Source organism: Scaptodrosophila lebanonensis, unplaced genomic scaffold (assembly GCF_003285725.1).
Source record: "Scaptodrosophila lebanonensis strain 11010-0011.00,11010-0021.00 unplaced genomic scaffold, SlebRS2 tig00000080-arrow-pilon, whole genome shotgun sequence".
Classification (NCBI taxonomy): Eukaryota; Metazoa; Arthropoda; class Insecta; order Diptera; family Drosophilidae; genus Scaptodrosophila; species Scaptodrosophila lebanonensis.
The window spans coordinates 5073446-5090313 of NW_022060561.1; the positions used below are offsets into that span (position 1 = coordinate 5073446).

The 16868-nt window shown below is 38.5% G+C and overlaps 6 protein-coding genes across 10 annotated transcripts; 3 read left to right on the top strand and 3 right to left on the bottom strand.

Annotated features, from left to right (window-relative positions):
- Nucleotides 1–23: 23 nt before the first annotated feature.
- On the bottom strand, nt 24–1652 carry LOC115625962 (endonuclease III-like protein 1). Of its 2 annotated transcripts, none has more exons than XM_030521204.1 (4): nt 1486–1652; nt 806–1432; nt 575–745; nt 24–515 (listed from the first exon to the last, which is right to left on the bottom strand). In XM_030521204.1, the coding sequence occupies exons 1-4, from the start codon at nt 1609–1611 to the stop codon at nt 96–98; spliced, it is 1344 nt and encodes a 447-aa protein (XP_030377064.1). In that variant the 5' UTR covers nt 1612–1652; the 3' UTR covers nt 24–95. The 2 variants fall into 2 exon arrangements, with proteins under 2 accessions (XP_030377064.1, XP_030377065.1); XM_030521205.1 differs by lacking the exon at nt 1486–1652 and having other exon boundaries at nt 806–971; nt 1033–1112.
- Nucleotides 1653–1886: 234 nt separating this feature from the next.
- Nucleotides 1887–8648, bottom strand: LOC115625796 (probable multidrug resistance-associated protein lethal(2)03659). 2 transcript variants are annotated; one of them, XM_030520973.1, is made up of 9 exons: nt 8632–8648; nt 8337–8438; nt 6189–6434; nt 5591–6116; nt 4371–5462; nt 3893–4296; nt 2609–3818; nt 2138–2554; nt 1887–2082 (listed from the first exon to the last, which is right to left on the bottom strand). In XM_030520973.1, exons 2-9 carry the CDS (start codon nt 8411–8413, stop codon nt 2044–2046), a joined length of 4011 nt encoding a protein of 1336 aa, XP_030376833.1. In that variant the 5' UTR covers nt 8414–8438; nt 8632–8648; the 3' UTR covers nt 1887–2043. The 2 variants fall into 2 exon arrangements, with proteins under 2 accessions (XP_030376833.1, XP_030376834.1); XM_030520974.1 differs by lacking the exons at nt 5591–6116; nt 6189–6434; nt 8337–8438; nt 8632–8648 and having other exon boundaries at nt 1952–2082; nt 4371–5213; nt 5288–5388.
- An 879-nt stretch (nt 8649–9527) lies between these two features.
- On the top strand, nt 9528–10353 carry LOC115625662 (E3 SUMO-protein ligase NSE2-like). Of its 2 annotated transcripts, none has more exons than XM_030520794.1 (2): nt 9528–9654; nt 9721–10353. In XM_030520794.1, the coding sequence occupies exons 1-2, from the start codon at nt 9579–9581 to the stop codon at nt 10254–10256; spliced, it is 612 nt and encodes a 203-aa protein (XP_030376654.1). In that variant the 5' UTR covers nt 9528–9578; the 3' UTR covers nt 10257–10353. The 2 variants fall into 2 exon arrangements, with proteins under 2 accessions (XP_030376654.1, XP_030376655.1); XM_030520795.1 differs by having other exon boundaries at nt 9651–9665.
- LOC115625664 (40S ribosomal protein S13) lies at nt 10348–11289 on the bottom strand. The gene is made up of 3 exons (XM_030520797.1): nt 11162–11289; nt 10818–10945; nt 10348–10758 (listed from the first exon to the last, which is right to left on the bottom strand). Exons 1-3 carry the CDS (start codon nt 11182–11184, stop codon nt 10454–10456), a joined length of 456 nt encoding a protein of 151 aa, XP_030376657.1. The 5' UTR covers nt 11185–11289; the 3' UTR covers nt 10348–10453.
- Nucleotides 11213–12167, top strand: LOC115625663 (COP9 signalosome complex subunit 8). Its single transcript, XM_030520796.1, has 4 exons — nt 11213–11439; nt 11511–11575; nt 11635–11819; nt 11877–12167. The coding sequence occupies exons 1-4, from the start codon at nt 11383–11385 to the stop codon at nt 12125–12127; spliced, it is 558 nt and encodes a 185-aa protein (XP_030376656.1). The 5' UTR covers nt 11213–11382; the 3' UTR covers nt 12128–12167.
- Nucleotides 12168–12630: 463 nt separating this feature from the next.
- LOC115625655 (serine/threonine-protein phosphatase PP2A 65 kDa regulatory subunit) lies at nt 12631–16747 on the top strand. Of its 2 annotated transcripts, none has more exons than XM_030520782.1 (8): nt 12631–12904; nt 13197–13350; nt 13406–13824; nt 13895–13969; nt 14111–14590; nt 14646–14931; nt 15447–15719; nt 15796–16256. In XM_030520782.1, the coding sequence occupies exons 1-8, from the start codon at nt 12821–12823 to the stop codon at nt 16002–16004; spliced, it is 1980 nt and encodes a 659-aa protein (XP_030376642.1). In that variant the 5' UTR covers nt 12631–12820; the 3' UTR covers nt 16005–16256. The 2 variants fall into 2 exon arrangements, with proteins under 2 accessions (XP_030376642.1, XP_030376643.1); XM_030520783.1 differs by lacking the exon at nt 15796–16256 and adding an exon at nt 16341–16747 and having other exon boundaries at nt 12634–12904.
- Nucleotides 16748–16868: the final 121 nt, after the last annotated feature.

Below are 16868 nucleotides of genomic sequence, written 5' to 3' on the forward strand. Positions count from 1 at the left end.
AGATAAGTAGTTAAACGTTGCAATTTATGGCACCAATAACTAATTTAATTATATTCATTATAAAACAAAGTTTATCAATGTTATTATTTGCAATATTATTGTGATTTTGAATTTAAAACTGCCTTTGCTTTTGCACTTTTATCAGCAGAAGGGCAAATATCAATATTTAGGCAATTTGTGCAATTCGGCCTAACAGGTGTACAAATAGTTTGACCAAAGCCCACAAATAAATGATTAACTTCCGACCAGAGTTCACGGGGCAACCAGCTTTCCAAAGTTGCTCTCGTTTGCTCGGGTTCCTTTGATTTCGACCACCCCAAACGATTGGAAATTCGATGAACATGAACATCGACACCAATGCCAGTCACCTCATTCCAAGCAGTTGCCATGCATATGTGTGCCATTTTTGGACCAACGCCGGGTAAAGCAATGAGTTCCTTGACATTATTTGGAATGTCTCCATCGTATTTGTCGAGCAATATCTGTGCCGTTTGTTTGAGGTACTTGGATTTGTTCTGTTCAAGAAAATGGAATTAAAAATAAAAGTTCAACTAGTTTTAAAGCGTTCTTCTACCTTATAGAAGGACACTGGATGTACAAGCTGCTCCAAATCGTTAACAGGCATGGACAAAATATTAGCAGGTGTTAGCGTCCGAGCTTTTAAACGATTCATAGCTTGAAAGGTGGTCTCATCCTTGGTTTGGCTGGACAGCATAAGGGCGACTAATTTATGAAACCTTTGAGTCTGTTGAGGTTTGATTATTGCATTAAAACGAATTAACGATAATTTCAAATTTATATATACCTTATCATCTGCATTTTCATCGGCGCATTGATGACAACCCATAGTATCTACGGGCGCAGCACTTTTTGAACGCATTAATCGTATATTTTCCAAGTGTTGATGCCACCAAATAGTTGGACCCAACTTCTTCGTTTCTTTGAGTTCTAATACTGCATCTGGAACTTGACTTTTAATTATATTAGCTTCGCTTTTAATAACAGATGCAACATTGGGGATCAAAGCCTCACATTCGGTTGGTTCGGTTTTAACACTAGCAATTAGAGGCTTAGAATCTTGTAGTTCTTCAATTTTCACCAATTTGGAAACTGAAGTAGCTTGCATAGTTTGATTTTTAAATTCACTTGCTTCGATTTTGATATTAGCTGCAGCGTTTGGATTAAATTCTTGTACTACATCAGAGCACCGAACCAAACTGGGCGGTTCATTTTTCAATAATTTTTTCTTAAACGCAAAAACATTGACCGTCGTAATTTCGACCGAGTTGTCGCTAGATTGGCGTTGCTTTTTAGTGGGTACTTCTTTTCTCGCAGCTGTAGCTGTTGCATTTTGTTGCCGTTGTTTGCGGGTTTGTATGGGTGAAAAGTAGCGTCGAGCATTTTCAGCATCAGGCATCAAGTCTTCGATGTCCTTTAAATATACACAAACTGTAAAAGCAACAAATAATTAAAGCGTTTACTTACCTGTAAGTTTTGCTCCTGTTTGCTGACAACAAAGTCCGGCTTAATTATTTTTGACTGTTTGGCCAAACTACGAGCTAATGATATTTTTTCTGTTTTCTTGCTCATTTTGTGTAATATTCGAAACATTCACAAATCGTAATTTAAAAACACAATTATTACGCATTTCCTTTAGCGCCGCAACCGTCAGCTGATTGTCTATGCCGCACAAGCTATCTGTATTACGATAGTTTATTTGTGTATTATTTATCGATAAACACTAGTCCCTTTCCGTTTCTGCTGGGTTTGAACTTTTCTCTGACTTGCAGGTTTTCCTATTTCTCTTCACTTTGGATGCATGAATTTATTTCATTTTTTATTTATTTATTTTTTCAACGGTAATGCAACATTACAAAAAATATGTATATATAAATATATATATATATATATAGTATGTATGTATGTATATTCACAGAGTAAACTCGTATAAGTACATAGGTACGTGTGTATAGAGGTACAACAAATTATTGCTATTTTCATTTGTTCTTAAATATGGAATAATGTACATTTAAACATATTGAGCTACTCCAACCTTCCTTGTTGCGTCCTTTCCTCATGAGCCTGTGGAAACCAAATTTAATATTATTAAGAAAGGGCTTTAAACTTTTTCACTTGCCTCCTGCGCCATTTTAAGTAAATGCTCAAAAGTCGCCTTTCCCGTCTGCATAACCATACCATAAAACACCTTATTTTTGGAGTTTGTCAAAAGCTCATAGGGCGTATCAAATTCGACCACATGCCCTGCATCCATTACCATTATCCTATCCGAGTCCATTACCGTATGAAGACGATGGGCAATGGTTAGAACTGTGCAATCCTTGAACTTCTTTCTAATCGTTGTCTGTATTAAGGCATCAGTTTGAGGATCCACATTAGCCGTAGCTTCATCCATTACTAATATACGATTCTCACGCAGAATTGCGCGTGCCAAACAAACTAATTGACGCTGTCCAACGCTGAAGTTGGAACCACCTTCTGAAATGTGGCTTTGCAAGCCGGTGGGCAACTCTGAGATCGCATCTTTTAAATGCACCTGGAAAGCGAAAGGTTTTCAAAAAAATTCTAGGAAAAATATTTTATTACATACCTCATCCAAAGCCTCCCACAACTTGGCATCGGGATACTGTTCGAATGGGTCCAAATTGTACCGCATAGTGCCAGAGAATAAGACTGGTTCCTGAGGAATTATGGAGATCTTACTACGCAGATCATGCAAGCCCATTTCCTCAGTGTCGCGCTTATCAATTAATACGGAACCATCATTAAAGGACAAGCGAAACAGTGCATTTATAAGAGAAGATTTTCCTGCACCAGTTCTTCCCACGACGCCCACTTTTTCACGCGCTTTGATGGAAAAGTTTAGCGATTTCAGTACACACTCAGTCTTGGGATCGGGACTATATCTCAGACTTAATTCATCGGCCACAACTTCACCACTTTCGGGCCAGCTAGCTGGAGGTTGCTTGCCCGCTGGCGATTCGAATTCGCCTTCTGGTTCCAAATTTTTATACTCCACTACACGCTCCACGGAGGTCATAGAATTCTCCAACTCTGCCGACTGCCGCATGCCCCATTGCACCATACCAGTCATGGACATGGCCTGTGTAATGGCCAGTCCTATTTGTCCTGGACTTGTTGGTGGAGTTATAAAATTATTCACAATTATGATGACCACATAAATGATGCAAAAACAATCCAAATAGTAGCCAAATGCGCGACTTGTCGAAAGAAATGTATAGTATCCAGAACTATGCAAATCCTGATAGTTATCATACTCGGCTATCAGCATTTTCTGTGCTCCCAAAGCTCGTACCGTTGACAGACCATTTAAAGTGGCGCCCAAATGGGAGTACATCGGGGAACGTGCCACTGCCTCCAGACGTTTCACATTCCGGGACGTGTTCAGATAAAACTCGCGTATGTAATAAAACGATAGTAACATCAAAATTGTGTTGATCAGGTACCAAGGATTTGTAACACATAGCACCATAATAATACCCGCCAAAGTGAGAAACATCTGTATGCAGTCTATCATAACCAGTGGCAGGACTTCATCCACCTGACCCAGATCCATGGAGAAGCGATTGAGTATTCGTCCGGACGGATTTGTGTGAAAGAAATAAAGGGCAGCACGGGAGACCGCACGGAACATAGTATTGTGTAAATTGGTTGAGGAGTGCATTGCCACATTAAAGAATAGGAATGTGCGCAGCAATGCCAATATAATAATCGCTCCATTAATGGCTGTGAAGTACCAGATGTCCACCGTCTGATCCTCTTGATTGTTGTTTTTAACCCTGAAATAGTAATGGGATTCGTTATAAAATTCTACAAATTCTAGAAAATGCAGACAAAAACCCCATTCACTTACCAATACGAAACAAAGTAATCTCCGCCCGAAGCCATCACCTGAGTAGCTATGCAGAGGAATAGCATTATCGCGAAAGTTACAAAACCACTGCTGCTGAAATACTTTTGGTACATCCCCAAACCGATTTGGCCGCCTCCGCGTACTTCTTGAACTTGATGGGCTTCCTTCTTTTCTGATATATCCAGAGAAGAATCCAGAGAGGAGTCCACAGAGGAGACACTGTTCAGACGTTTGCTGCTGCCTTTGCTCTGTTGACTTTCTTGACGTTTGTAATCACCTGCTGCTGCAGAATTTTTCTCGGTTTCTTTCTCCGAATCTGGATTTGAATTTTCATGACTTTGCGCCAGCAATTGCGTAAAGTCCTGGCCACTATTAAGCATATGCTCATAAGTTCCCATGGTTACCTAGGCACAATAAATATAAAAATGTTAAATTATGTTTAATAAAATTAAATAGGATTGTGGGTTAATGTATTTACCTTTCCCTTGTCCATTACGACTATTAAATCAGCATGCTCTAAGAATTGTAGTTGATGGGTAACCAAGATGACTAATTTATGCTTTAGATAGTCCCGAATACAATAATCGAATAAATGGCGGCCTACATGCGTATCTACCGCACTCAATGGATCGTCGAGTAGATAGATATTTGCCTTTCGATAAACGGCACGCGCTAAACTTATTCTCGCCTTCTGGCCGCCCGACAAAGAGGCGCCCCGCTCACCCACAATGGTCTGATCTCCGTAGGGCAACAGTTCAAAGTCCCGATCCAATGCACATTTTTTGACCACAGTTCGATAACGATGCCTATCCATGGCCAATCCGAAAAGTATGTTTTCACGCACAGTGCCCGTAAAGAGCCATGGTTCTTGTGAGGCATATGAGTAACTGCCATGCACCTCCAGCGTTCCTTCTTCGGCAGGCAGCTCGCCAAGTATAGCCTGTATAAGGCTAGACTTTCCAGAGCCCACAGGTCCAATGACAGCCACCAGCTGTTGACGTTTTAACGACATGTTTATATCATCCAATACGGGATCACTGAGGTCCGTATTCCATCTGGCCTTTAAATGCTTTATATCGACACCCACATCGACAGTATCAAGATTTGAGGATATCACTGCATTGCCATTTAAGACTGCTGCTGTATTATTAGCAATCAGTGCTCCAGATTCCTTATTCTTCTCCAGCAACACATCCTCCTCCTCTTCTTCCACATCCTCTGATTTGTCACGCACGTTTGTCTCATCACGCATTAGGAATACCTTGATTCGACGAAGCGATACCAAAAGCTCCGCCAATTGAGAGATGCCCTGGGGAAAGAACTTGGTAACCGTGCGACGCAGAATATTATAAAAGGCAGTCACAAAAAAGGCCTTCTCTGCTGTCAGCTGCTCACCCATTAGCACAAAGCCGACCAGACTGGCGAATATGGCAATGCGTGAGAGTGTGATCTCAAAGGAAAGCAGAACTCCCCGCAAATAGTTAACCTTTCGAATTTCGCCCATTTCACTGCGACGTGCCTGTTCAATGAGTTTTCCAAAGGGTTTCTCCCAGGCGTACATTTTGATAACCTGCAACACAATTATGGAGTACAAGTTAGGAAAATAATCTATTCTGTTGTTCAGGATGGCTAATAATTTCCAATATTTTAAATAACAATACGAGAGAAAATATATGAATATACTTGTACATATCTTACCTGTATTCCCAATATAATTTCATTCATCATGCGAACACGCTTATCGGTTCGCAAAGCTGTACGCATCCGTAGTACAGATGTCAGCTTTCCCAGGTATGTCTGCAGCGGCAAAAAGAGTAGCATTATGGTTATCCCATAAAAGGTGGAGGCGCCAATCATTTGGTACATAAAATACGAGGCAAACAGAAGCTCTAATGGTGCCAGCCAGAGAAAATGTAAATGGATAAGTGCTCGATCAAAGCGCCCCAAATCGTTTGAGATAAGGTTTACAACTTGTCCGGTAGTTGTATCGCCCAAGGCCGTCTTGCTTAATCGTAAAGACTTTCGATAAACCGCGCTACTCATGGCCACTCGCATTTTCATTGCCAGATGCATCATGCCCATCATAAAGGGATGAGTAATTAGGACACTGGCAATGATGCACGTGATCAGACCTGCCGCATAAAGTTGCGTCTTCAGATCGTTTCCGTTCCCAGCTCGGGTAAATTCAGATATAAGTCCAGCCAGAAGAAGCGGCGTGGTAGCTCTGTACAGTCGAACAAAATAAAATTTAGCCAATCTACAAGTACAAAATTGAATATTCAAGAAAAGCACTTACCTGGTCCCTAGTTCTAGAACCGCAAGCAATAGACCCGAAACAAATAATTGAAATCCAAAAACCCGAAAAATTACTTTTACAAGACTGGGTTCTTTTTCATTGCGACGACTCGCCTCTACTTCGGCCTGCCAAGTCTTATAAAGTACATCGCCCAAATTGCTGGCCCTATGCTCAGGCAAGGCATTGTATAAATCAGTCGGCTGCAATGTCTTCTTGCGCCCTTTAAAAAGTATAGGCAGTGCATAACTGTAAAAGACATACAAATAAATGTTTCAAATGATTTTTAAATATTTCATTTCATCGTAGCGATCTCACATAGACCAGCCAGATAGTCCTTGGAGTTGCTTTTATGGATATTAAAGCATACAACTAACACGATCTTGGAGAACTTTATGATTACAAGCTGAACTTTAAACTCCACATCTTTAATATCATAAACAACACCAATAGTGTTATTTAATTCATAAAACGTTGTTCCAAACAATTCAATCATCTCAATAGTACTTAGTTACATAAACTGCAGAGAAATGGGATCGCGTCAAGAAAATCAAAATCAACTCTCAAAAAACTTTTGCCTCTTCTGCTCAACAGATATACAACTGATTACGCGCTGCACAACTCCATTCGGATCTTTCTGAACAAACGATAATGGATATTCTTACATACTTTAAAGAACCGATTAAATTAGAGGTCATAAAAGACATGTTATTGCTCTATAAATATAAATATTAAAAAAGGTATAATCTATGCCCTGCTCTAAATTGTTACTTTCATAGCAATTATACATAAGCACTTTATTCAAAAAAGTAAAATTTAATGAGATGGAGAATACTATATGTCTTCTTTTGATCGAAGATTAATTTATTTAAATAAATAAATTATAATTACATTTCTTTCAAACATAGTACCTTTAGCTCAAGCCTGACATTTGCCATGTTTGAGCATATTTTTTCAAAATAAAACTAACTAGCATAGAGTTCAGTTACTTGGCTAATTACCAGTAACTTCCAGTTGTAGTCAATTCAACAAAAACTGCAATAACTTCTTTGTTTCGGAAACTATTCCAACACAATTTTCAAATTAAGGAAATGGTACTTTTATTTGAGCCAAATCGGACATCTTTATCATATAGCTGCCATAGGATCAGGTTCTTGTGTAACAACTTTTGTTTACCCATATATTGGGTTCGTATTTCGATATTGGTACACTTTTTGTTATACCCAATAGCGATGCAGAGTGGAAGTCAAATTGGACTACCATATCAAAAGGCTGCTGTAGGAATTTTGTGATGTGAGAGTTCTTGAATGAACTACATATTTTTATATGTACATATGTAAAAGCTTCCAACGAATGAAGATTCAGTTAAGCAAAACTAATTAATAATTAACTAATTGAACATCGAAGTATTTTATTGGCTTCATTCAAAAAATATTTCGGAAGCCTTATAGATTCTTTAATTAAGTTTGGCCATCATAGGTCAGGGATTTGGAACGTTATTGGAATTTGAAGTAATCTTATCGTTTTGATTACCAAAAAATTAAACACATGCACACAGATATTAAATACTTATAAAGTGTGTTATGAACATATTTAGTGCGGTATCTATTATATTTCGCTAAAAATGCCTATAGACGTGCTCAGGTAACAAATTCTACAAATCTCACTTGAGCCTTTATAAAAAAAGCCTACTCATTGAATAAACAAAAAACACTCGTTCGCAATTAGCGATAACAAAAAACAGTTTGATTTAACAAATACTACGCAATCCAATTGTCAAACATGTACACACATATTAATTGCAATTATATTAATAATCTAAATTTTTTCATGCATGAAATTAAAGTGAATAAAGAAAATTTATTTTTTGAATTTTGATATTTGGACATCATGAACTTGACACTTTATCTACGATTTCAAATGTTGTGTAATTGAGGAAACGTTTGACTTTTATCTTATCATTATAATAATAGATAGGGCTTGTCAGATTCGAGTTGCAAATTTAAAAGATCACGCGTAATAAAACTGTCTCACAATGTCTTTCTGTTTTATGTCGGCAGGAAATCTTAATATATAAAACAGTCCCACCAAGGAAACAATATATTATTTACTTATTATGCTACACCATTAGCATATAGAATCAATGCTTACCAAAACATAAGCGCAGATATACAGCTTGCCCGTTCGCGCGGATTTGGCGCCAAATTATCTGCTTTCACAGACTGCATTTCGAAACAAACTTTGCCCGATATACTGCAAATTGAAGTTCACTAATTTAATTTATTTAAATATATATTGGGACAAACTGCACTCAATTCTTATCAGTAAATAATAATTGAATAATTGAAGTGGGCGGTATTAATGATTCAAGTTCATAAACATATATTGTTATACATACACACGTACATGTACATCTATGTACATACATATATGTACGTATGCTTACGTATTTTTGAGTGCGTCGGCGCTTTATGTACAACGTTTTAAGTTGTTTTTGTCACACTTGATAAGGCTAACACACACAAAAGCACAGCTGTCCACGAATTACGTTTGTAAACGTTTTACATTACGATAAAGAACGTAATTATATTTCTATGTTCTTATATCTTTGCTTTACAAACAACATTTGCCTTTGCAAACGTGCGCACTTTTCAATCTTGTAGTTACAAATAAGACACTTGCCATCCGTAAGAAACACATTAACGCTCAGCTGCTCAACACAATCTAAATCATGTAGCGAAAAATCAGCTGCTCCAACGTCCACACCGGTGGCGCTTCTAATTGTTTAGAGAGAGAGAGAGAGAGTGCTGCGCTCTCTCTTCCACATGGCGCTCTCATTTCTTATCACTGTTTGAATTTTACAAGTCCTTCTTATATCTTGATTTGACTGTCTGACAAAACAATATTTTCCCTATATAATTACAAGTTATGTAAATGTCAGTTACAGCTCAAATGCAACGGTTCTAATTTAAATTGTCTACAATTTTAGATTGATAAATAGTATTGATTTTGTATAACACTGACTGTAGGATTTTTCAGCACTGCAAACTACTTATTTAAGTTGGTAAATATAGGTCATATTGCCGAATGAATTGTATTGTAGTTTCGTTAGTTTCTTTCAATCGTTCGACGTTTCATTATATTTGTAGCGGGTATTTATACAGCATTGCCTCTTCCTTGACATATTTATCAATATTATGGAAATCATCTTGCAACCCATTTCGCACTCTATTCAAAGTTGAACTTTACCGAAAGATTTAGTTCAACGGTTCTTTTAAATTCCAGATCGTTGGAACCAGTTCGAACCTGACTGACCATATGTTCATATTAAAATTACAAATAGCAGCGTAAACATAAATTTAATTTTGTGAAGATTTTGTAAACTGTATCATAATGGACCTAACGCAGGAGATTGAAAAATCAAAGAACCGAATTTTGGAAACAACAAAGTTTATAATGGATTGTGGCAGTAAATCACTTGTTTGAGTAGTCCATTTCAATCGCGCATACCATTGAGTATTATTTTGTTTTGCAGTTGATGTTGATATAAATATTGAAGAGCGGCTTGGCTTTGGCGAGGAACTTTTGAAGATGAAGGAGCTGCACAAACGATATACTGCCGCATTGGAAAGCGCAAAATCTGAGAGAACTTTAGATGGATTCATGACCGCATTCAATACAAATTGGGAGGAGGAGCAAAGGCGTCGCCTAAATATAAAAAACACCAAAGAGTACAAGGACTATAAAGCTGAACTTGAAAAAATTGCTGGAACCACAACATCTATCTCCGAAGATGCAAGCGATCCCGACATCGTTGTAACTGGAGGCAATTTTGTCAATTTTAATGATCCATGGACAAAAGCAATTATGAAAAACCCAGTACGTAATACAATATGCGGTCACAACTATGACAAAGATTCGGTTATCGGATTAATCAAAGACAATATTGGCATAATTTGCCCGGTGCTTGGCTGCGCTAGCAAAACACCAATACAACCTCACCACCTAACGCCTAATGTGGAGCTGCGTATCGAAATTGAGAAATTACAGTCCTTAGAGGAAAATGACTGAATTTAGACTCAAAAAATTGTCATTATTAACTTTGTCTCTTTTCATCTCATATTATTTCATAAAACTTTAAAAATATACTATATTTGTAAAATTTGGATTAATTATCATTTTTCTTTCACATATTAGATTTATTGCTTGTATGGATAGGTGGCCACACAAAAATTAAAGATACACTTTCAGATGCAAGGTTTTCGGGTTTACGCAACCAGAGCAGATGCAGTGCTTGATTCGTATTTCCAGTTTGGTGGCAATACGCTCTTTGTTTTGTAGTAGCGCGCCAAGCGATGAATTCTGGACTCAACCAAAATCAGGCGGAATTTTCCGTCCTTATCTTTACGGCTGCGTTCCAAATGCTTACGGATGGCCACAGCCTTCTTAATCATGTGATACAGATCCTCGGGGATATCGGGCTTGAGACCAACCGACTTCATAATACGCAGAATTTTGTTGCCATTGACGAAACGAACTTGCGCCACGCCATGGGAATCACGCAGGATGATGCCTGAACAGTATGGTAAACAAAAACTAATCAGATGATAAAAGAGCAAATGTGACACTTACCGATTTTGGATGGTGTCAGACCCTTCTTTCCAAGCTTTTTGATCTGTTCTTTTACGTCCTCGGCGTTCAATTTCAGCCATGATGGAACGGTGCGTCTGTACGGGAGCGCTGATTGGGAAATACCCTTGCTGCAAGGAATAAAAGTTGTATGTTAGTACCGGGTATGACGTGACGACAAACTCTCCAAGCAACATGTGCGTTGCAGCATGCCCGAATTTAAACACAACACTTTAGCTATCAAAGCCAAATCGTATTAAGTATATAATGTTATACCACTTAGCAGGAATTCAGACTGAGTATTCATGCACAAGATAACTTATAATCATTAAAATGTTTGTATTTACCCAGGAGCGTGCATACGACCCATCTTGATGGTTTTTATTTCACACCGAAAAGAATTGGAGACTTGTCAAATTTCGCACTGACAGCTAAACTCTACGCAAACAGGGCTGCACTGACCGAAACGCTGCCAGACCATTTCGAATCTATATTTCGTAGGGCAACACTGAGTGCTTGGTTAGCATCGCTACATTGTTTATAATCACAAAATTCTTATTTATTAAAAATGCAAGTTTATAAGTACCAGGAATTGATGGAAAAGTTGGAGAACGATGAGCTGGAAGTAAGGACTATATTGTTTTTTAAAGCGGCACAATAACAAACAATAATACATGGATAATTTTTTCCCTGCAGCAAATTGGTCTGGGTCCCGAAGTCTACGCTCAGCTGCTCGCAATTTATCTCTATCAAAGTGAATTGTATGCCAATATTAAATATCCATCCAATGAATCGCAATTGATTACAGAATTATCCACAGATCTAAGGCAAAACTGCTATGGATGCGCATGTCCGACAACTTAAAAAATAAGGAAGAGAACAAAGAACTGACACAACTTCATCTCTTGACTGTGGCACTACAGAAGAACGATTCATCAGATTTCTTCGATTACATAAAGTTTGAATGGTCCGAAAATGTGAAGCCCATTGTTGAAGATTTGTTAGGTAAGTATTGCGATATATGTAATAAAATTGTTACTATATAAGTTTATTTTCACCTAGCTAAGCAACGTGAAGAACTTTTCACATTAATGGGCACTGCGTATGCTTCTATTTATGAACAAAACTTGCTGGAAATGACACAAATGTCTGCGGAAGAGCTTAAAAGTGCATGTGCGGCATTGAATTGGACGCAGGAACAAGACGGTGACCAAGTCATCATTCTGCCCATCCCCAAAGAGACAGTGTCGAGTGTGGCCGGCGACGATCAGCTCCTTAAATTAACCGAATTTGTTTCATTTTTAGAAAATTAAGTAAGAAATATCAGAATATAAATCAAATTGAAAAATGAGATTATTGGCCCGGTTTCTGTGTTGCCATATTAAACGTTAGAATTTTTCGGTATACGTTTTTTTCTCGTATGGCCGGCATCTCAAGCTATCTTTCTTTTCACAATATAGAGATGGGCGATATATGTGTATGCCAGTGACTCACGTGACGGTCGTTCATTTTTATTGTTACTAATGCCCATACGAACAACAAATTATGAAAACGCCACTTTTATATAGATTTTTCTAACTAAGGTAATTTAATATTTTTGAATCAAATGGCAATCTATGAAATGAACTTATCAGAAGTGGGAGTACCCTTTTCCCAAATTTCTGCAAGTGCACGTGTGCGCACTGCTACATTTAAAATAATCACCGAGTCACTAGCGACTACGTGATACGTCGTGATAAAGTAACAGGCAAGCAAATATTTCTCATCTCTATCACGTTGTGTCATCCATAGAAGTGAAAAAGTTATTGCACGTCGCATTTTCGCTGAAAAATCAATCAAAGAATTGATTTAATCGGCCGTGCAAAGCTAAAACTTTTACCACAAACTGTGCACTGGCATTTATAATTAAGCAGAAGAATTTCAAAGTGCTTGACATTGCTCCGCTTTGGTTCGTGTGAAATAGAAAAACTGATTTGACGTGCGTGTGTGTGCGTGATCAAAGAAAAATGGCAGCGAGCGACAAATCAGTCGACGATTCTCTTTATCCCATAGCTGTTCTTATTGATGAGCTGAAAAATGAAGATGTCCAGGTAGGTGTTTTGATTGATCAGACGCTGAATGTGTATGAATTGTAAATACATTTTGATTCGTATACATTGTGTACCAACCAGCCAAAGTATCGGCGAGTTGAAGGTGAGGAGCGAGCATGCTACCTCACATACATACATATGTATTTGGGTGTGCAAAATATGCGTCACTGTGTGTGCATAGTAATTTGTGCGTGCATTGGTGTGTGTACATTTTTGGTATCTGCGTGCGCTGTTGTCTTTGAAAGAATCTAAATAATTTGTGCTTAATAGAACTTTTATCATTTATTTTTAGCTGCGCTTGAACTCTATTAAAAAGCTGTCGACCATTGCCTTGGCATTGGGCGAGGAACGTACACGCTCCGAGTTGATACCCTTTTTGACCGAAACTATTTATGATGAGGATGAAGTGCTTTTGGCTCTGGCTGATCAGCTTGGCAACTTCACAAGTGAGTACTACATAATACATACAAAGAATTTCTATTCTAAATGAATGTTTAATAGGCCTTGTCGGCGGTCCAGAATACGCCATGTACTTGATACCACCACTGGAGAGTTTGGCAACCGTCGAGGAAACCGTTGTGCGAGATAAGGCAGTTGAGTCCTTACGTACCGTAGCTGCGGAGCATAGCGCTCAGGATTTGGAGATTCATGTAGTGCCCACACTGCAGCGTTTAGTTAGCGGAGATTGGTTTACCTCCCGCACATCTGCTTGCGGGCTCTTCTCTGTTTGCTATCCACGCGTTACTCAGCCGGTGAAGGCAGAGCTGCGCGCCAATTTCCGTAAGCTGTGCCAAGATGAGACCCCAATGGTGAGACGCGCAGCGGCCAACAAGCTTGGCGAATTCGCCAAAGTCGTTGAAACCGAATATCTTAAGTCGGATTTGATACCAAACTTTGTGCAGTTGGCACAGGATGATCAGGTTAGTTACAACGATACAGTTTTTATTTTTCAACATAAAAATAATTTGTTCTCTTCTCTTTTTACAACAGGATTCCGTGCGCTTGCTGGCTGTGGAGGCTTGCGTTAGCATTGCCCAGTTATTACCGCAGGATGATGTGGAGCATGTAAGTAAAATATACAAAGTTAAAAATTCTGTTGCTTCCCAATTGTTCTAAGAACGGTTAAACTAAACTTGGGAGCTCCATGAATCTTTGTCCTTAATAGTAAAGCCCAACTATTTTCTAATACGAAATAATTGCCTACAGCTGGTATTGCCCACGCTCCGTCAATGCGCCAGTGATTCGTCCTGGCGTGTGCGTTACATGGTGGCCGAGAAGTTTGTGGATTTGCAAAAGGCCGTGGGTCCTGAAATCACTCGAGTAGATTTGGTTCCCGCATTCCAGTATTTGCTTAAAGATGCCGAGGCTGAGGTACGTGCTGCTGTGGCCACCAAAGTGAAGGATTTCTGCTCCAATTTGGACAAAGCCAATCAAGTGCAAATCATAATGACCTCCATTCTGCCATATGTGCGCGATTTAGTCTCTGATCCTAACCCACATGTAAAATCGGCACTGGCTTCCGTCATCATGGGGCTAAGCCCCATGTTGGGCGCTTATCAAACAGTGGAACAACTGCTCCCACTCTTCCTCATACAGCTCAAGGACGAGTGCCCTGAAGTGCGTTTAAACATCATATCCAACTTGGATTGCGTCAATGATGTTATTGGTATTCAGCAATTATCACAGGTAAATAAACTGCAGAAGTTCTCATTATTTATTTTACTAATTGCTGTCATTACAGTCCCTACTGCCCGCCATTGTAGAGTTGGCCGAAGACTCGAAGTGGCGCGTGCGTTTGGCCATTATTGAGTACATGCCTGCATTGGCCGGACAATTGGGTCAAGAATTCTTTGACCAGAAGCTGCGCGGTCTTTGCATGGGCTGGCTCAATGACCATGTCTATGCCATACGCGAGGCAGCAACACTGAATATGAAGAAACTAGTGGAGCAATTCGGCGCACCGTGGGCCGAACAGGCCATTATACCCATGATATTGGTCATGTCGCGCAACAAGAACTATTTGCACAGTAAGTCAAACGAAAATGTTCATAATAACCGTAATCCAATTACAAAGAGGAAAATATTTTTAGACGTTAAACTTTTTTACATTACATATCGATTACATAAGAATAACACAGCTTACATAAGAAATTTCCATGCATTTTTGTTACGAATCATCAGCATATCATTAGGTCGTTTTGTTTATTTTTTCTTCTCAAGTAAACATTTTTAAAAATGCATTAAAAATCCCAAAAAATGCATTAAAATTATATATATGAAATATAAGAACTATTTTAAATTAAAAAAAAAAACAGCGTGCAATTTAACGTACACCTGAAATATTACGCAATATATCTGATGCTTACAAGAGAGTTTTTATTTTACTTTAATGTTTAGTGGATAGAACAAGGAAAAGGTTTATGGTTTATTACATATTAAACTAATGTAGTAGTTACTCAAAAAAATATATCACACGATTATTGGTTATGAAAATTAGTGTTCATATATTATAAATCAAATAAGCAACTAATTCACTTTACAGGAATGACCTGCCTGTTCTGTCTAAATGTGTTGGCGGAGGTTTGCGGAACAGATATTACCACCAAACTGTTACTGCCCACTGTCCTGTTGTTAGCAGCTGATCCCGTTGCCAATGTGCGTTTTAATGTGGCCAAAACATTGCAGAAGATTTCCCCGTTCCTCGAGGCCAGCGTAATTGATGCGCAAGTGAAGCCAACATTGGACAAACTCAATGCAGATAACGATGTGGATGTCAAACACTTTGCTGCACAGGCGATTGCGGGAATAGCGGCAGGTATGATACAAATTTTCTTAAAATAATATAGCTATAATATAACGTTCGCCTGGGCCATATGCATATGAATTGCTAGAGATGGAGCTAAATGTCTTTAGAACTGCCGTGCCACCATGCATGGGCCATAAACTTGAAGCGGCCATGAACTCTAAGCTAATTGTCGAGCCGCCACCCATGCCGGTGGAATCTGATGATGGGGGCACGGCCGTCGTACTACAATTAAATTCGAAGAAGTCAGAAGAGGGCGCCGTTAAGGAGCTGCCGAAAAGTGAAACGGAATGTTAGAGGATGAGTAGCCCAAACAAAGCCCAAAAAATTTCAAACCAATGTGAAAACCTATTGTAATCAATACCAATTGTGCAAAAGTTTGCGACTAATCCCAAAGCTGGTGTAACACACACGTTCATATTCAATGTCCCTTTTGAATCGTAGTTAAAGAAAATTGTCATGTGTTAAGGAATATGTATGTGTATCTCACAAATTGTGCTTAACATAAGAAACACGTATGCGAATCGAATACTAATAGTTTAAATCACATTTTTCTTTTTTTTTCTCTTTCCCGGCATTGCGTCTCTCCACTGTGTCGCCGTATATTTTGTTCCCTGTTCTTTTTCCTTACAGCGTAATCAACTTACTTGCAAATTTGCTTTTTTTTACTCTTATTTTTTACAAAATGTATATCACACGCCGTCAAACAACCACAAATAATCGTCTGTAGCAACTCTCAAGAACGGAAACTTGTAGTGGAAGAGTCGGAGGAAGCTTGCACCAACCAATTACCAACAAAAAGGAACCCAACCTAAAAACGGAAAACATTTTTGAAATGCATTAAAAAGCGAGCAAAAATTATAGCAGCCACAAAACAAATTGCGAGAAACAACAACATACATTAATACATACTTACATATTATATTATAAATTTACCACTTAAGCGCTTAAAATCATTATAAAAAATCAATGTGTAGTGTTGAAAAATTGATTGAAAATCGCATTTGAATGCAAAATAAAAAATTAATGATAAACCCCAATCCCAATCAGTATTATTCCAATGACGTATATTATATATTGGTATCGATTCGAGCTCTATACGATGCTTTTCTGGGTGACATATTTACAAACATACATACATCGGCAAAAAAGCTGATCTGT

Coding starts and splice junctions, on each gene's coding strand:
- LOC115625962 (XM_030521204.1), bottom strand. CDS start 1,611: ATGTTTCGAATATTACACAAAATGAGCAAGAAAACAGAAAAAATATCA. Junction 746..805: donor ATGAAAATGCAGATGATAAG/GTATATATAAAT, acceptor AAACCTCAACAG/ACTCAAAGGTTTCATAAATT. Junction 516..574: donor ATCCAGTGTCCTTCTATAAG/GTAGAAGAACGC, acceptor TTTCTTGAACAG/AACAAATCCAAGTACCTCAA.
- LOC115625796 (XM_030520973.1), bottom strand. CDS start 8,413: ATGCAGTCTGTGAAAGCAGATAATTTGGCGCCAAATCCGCGCGAACGG. Junction 6,435..8,336: donor ATATCTGCGCTTATGTTTTG/GTAAGCATTGAT, acceptor TGTCTTTTACAG/TTATGCACTGCCTATACTTT. Junction 6,117..6,188: donor GTTCTAGAACTAGGGACCAG/GTAAGTGCTTTT, acceptor TCGACTGTACAG/AGCTACCACGCCGCTTCTTC.
- LOC115625662 (XM_030520794.1), top strand. CDS start 9,579: ATGGACCTAACGCAGGAGATTGAAAAATCAAAGAACCGAATTTTGGAA. Junction 9,655..9,720: donor GTTTATAATGGATTGTGGCA/GTAAATCACTTG, acceptor TTTGTTTTGCAG/TTGATGTTGATATAAATATT.
- LOC115625664 (XM_030520797.1), bottom strand. CDS start 11,184: ATGGGTCGTATGCACGCTCCTGG. Junction 10,946..11,161: donor GGTCGTATGCACGCTCCTGG/GTAAATACAAAC, acceptor TATTCCTTGCAG/CAAGGGTATTTCCCAATCAG. Junction 10,759..10,817: donor TCTGACACCATCCAAAATCG/GTAAGTGTCACA, acceptor CATACTGTTCAG/GCATCATCCTGCGTGATTCC.
- LOC115625663 (XM_030520796.1), top strand. CDS start 11,383: ATGCAAGTTTATAAGTACCAGGAATTGATGGAAAAGTTGGAGAACGAT. Junction 11,440..11,510: donor TGGAGAACGATGAGCTGGAA/GTAAGGACTATA, acceptor TTTTCCCTGCAG/CAAATTGGTCTGGGTCCCGA. Junction 11,820..11,876: donor CATTGTTGAAGATTTGTTAG/GTAAGTATTGCG, acceptor ATTTTCACCTAG/CTAAGCAACGTGAAGAACTT.
- LOC115625655 (XM_030520782.1), top strand. CDS start 12,821: ATGGCAGCGAGCGACAAATCAGTCGACGATTCTCTTTATCCCATAGCT. Junction 13,825..13,894: donor AGTTGGCACAGGATGATCAG/GTTAGTTACAAC, acceptor TTTTTACAACAG/GATTCCGTGCGCTTGCTGGC. Junction 15,720..15,795: donor GATTGCGGGAATAGCGGCAG/GTATGATACAAA, acceptor ATGAATTGCTAG/AGATGGAGCTAAATGTCTTT.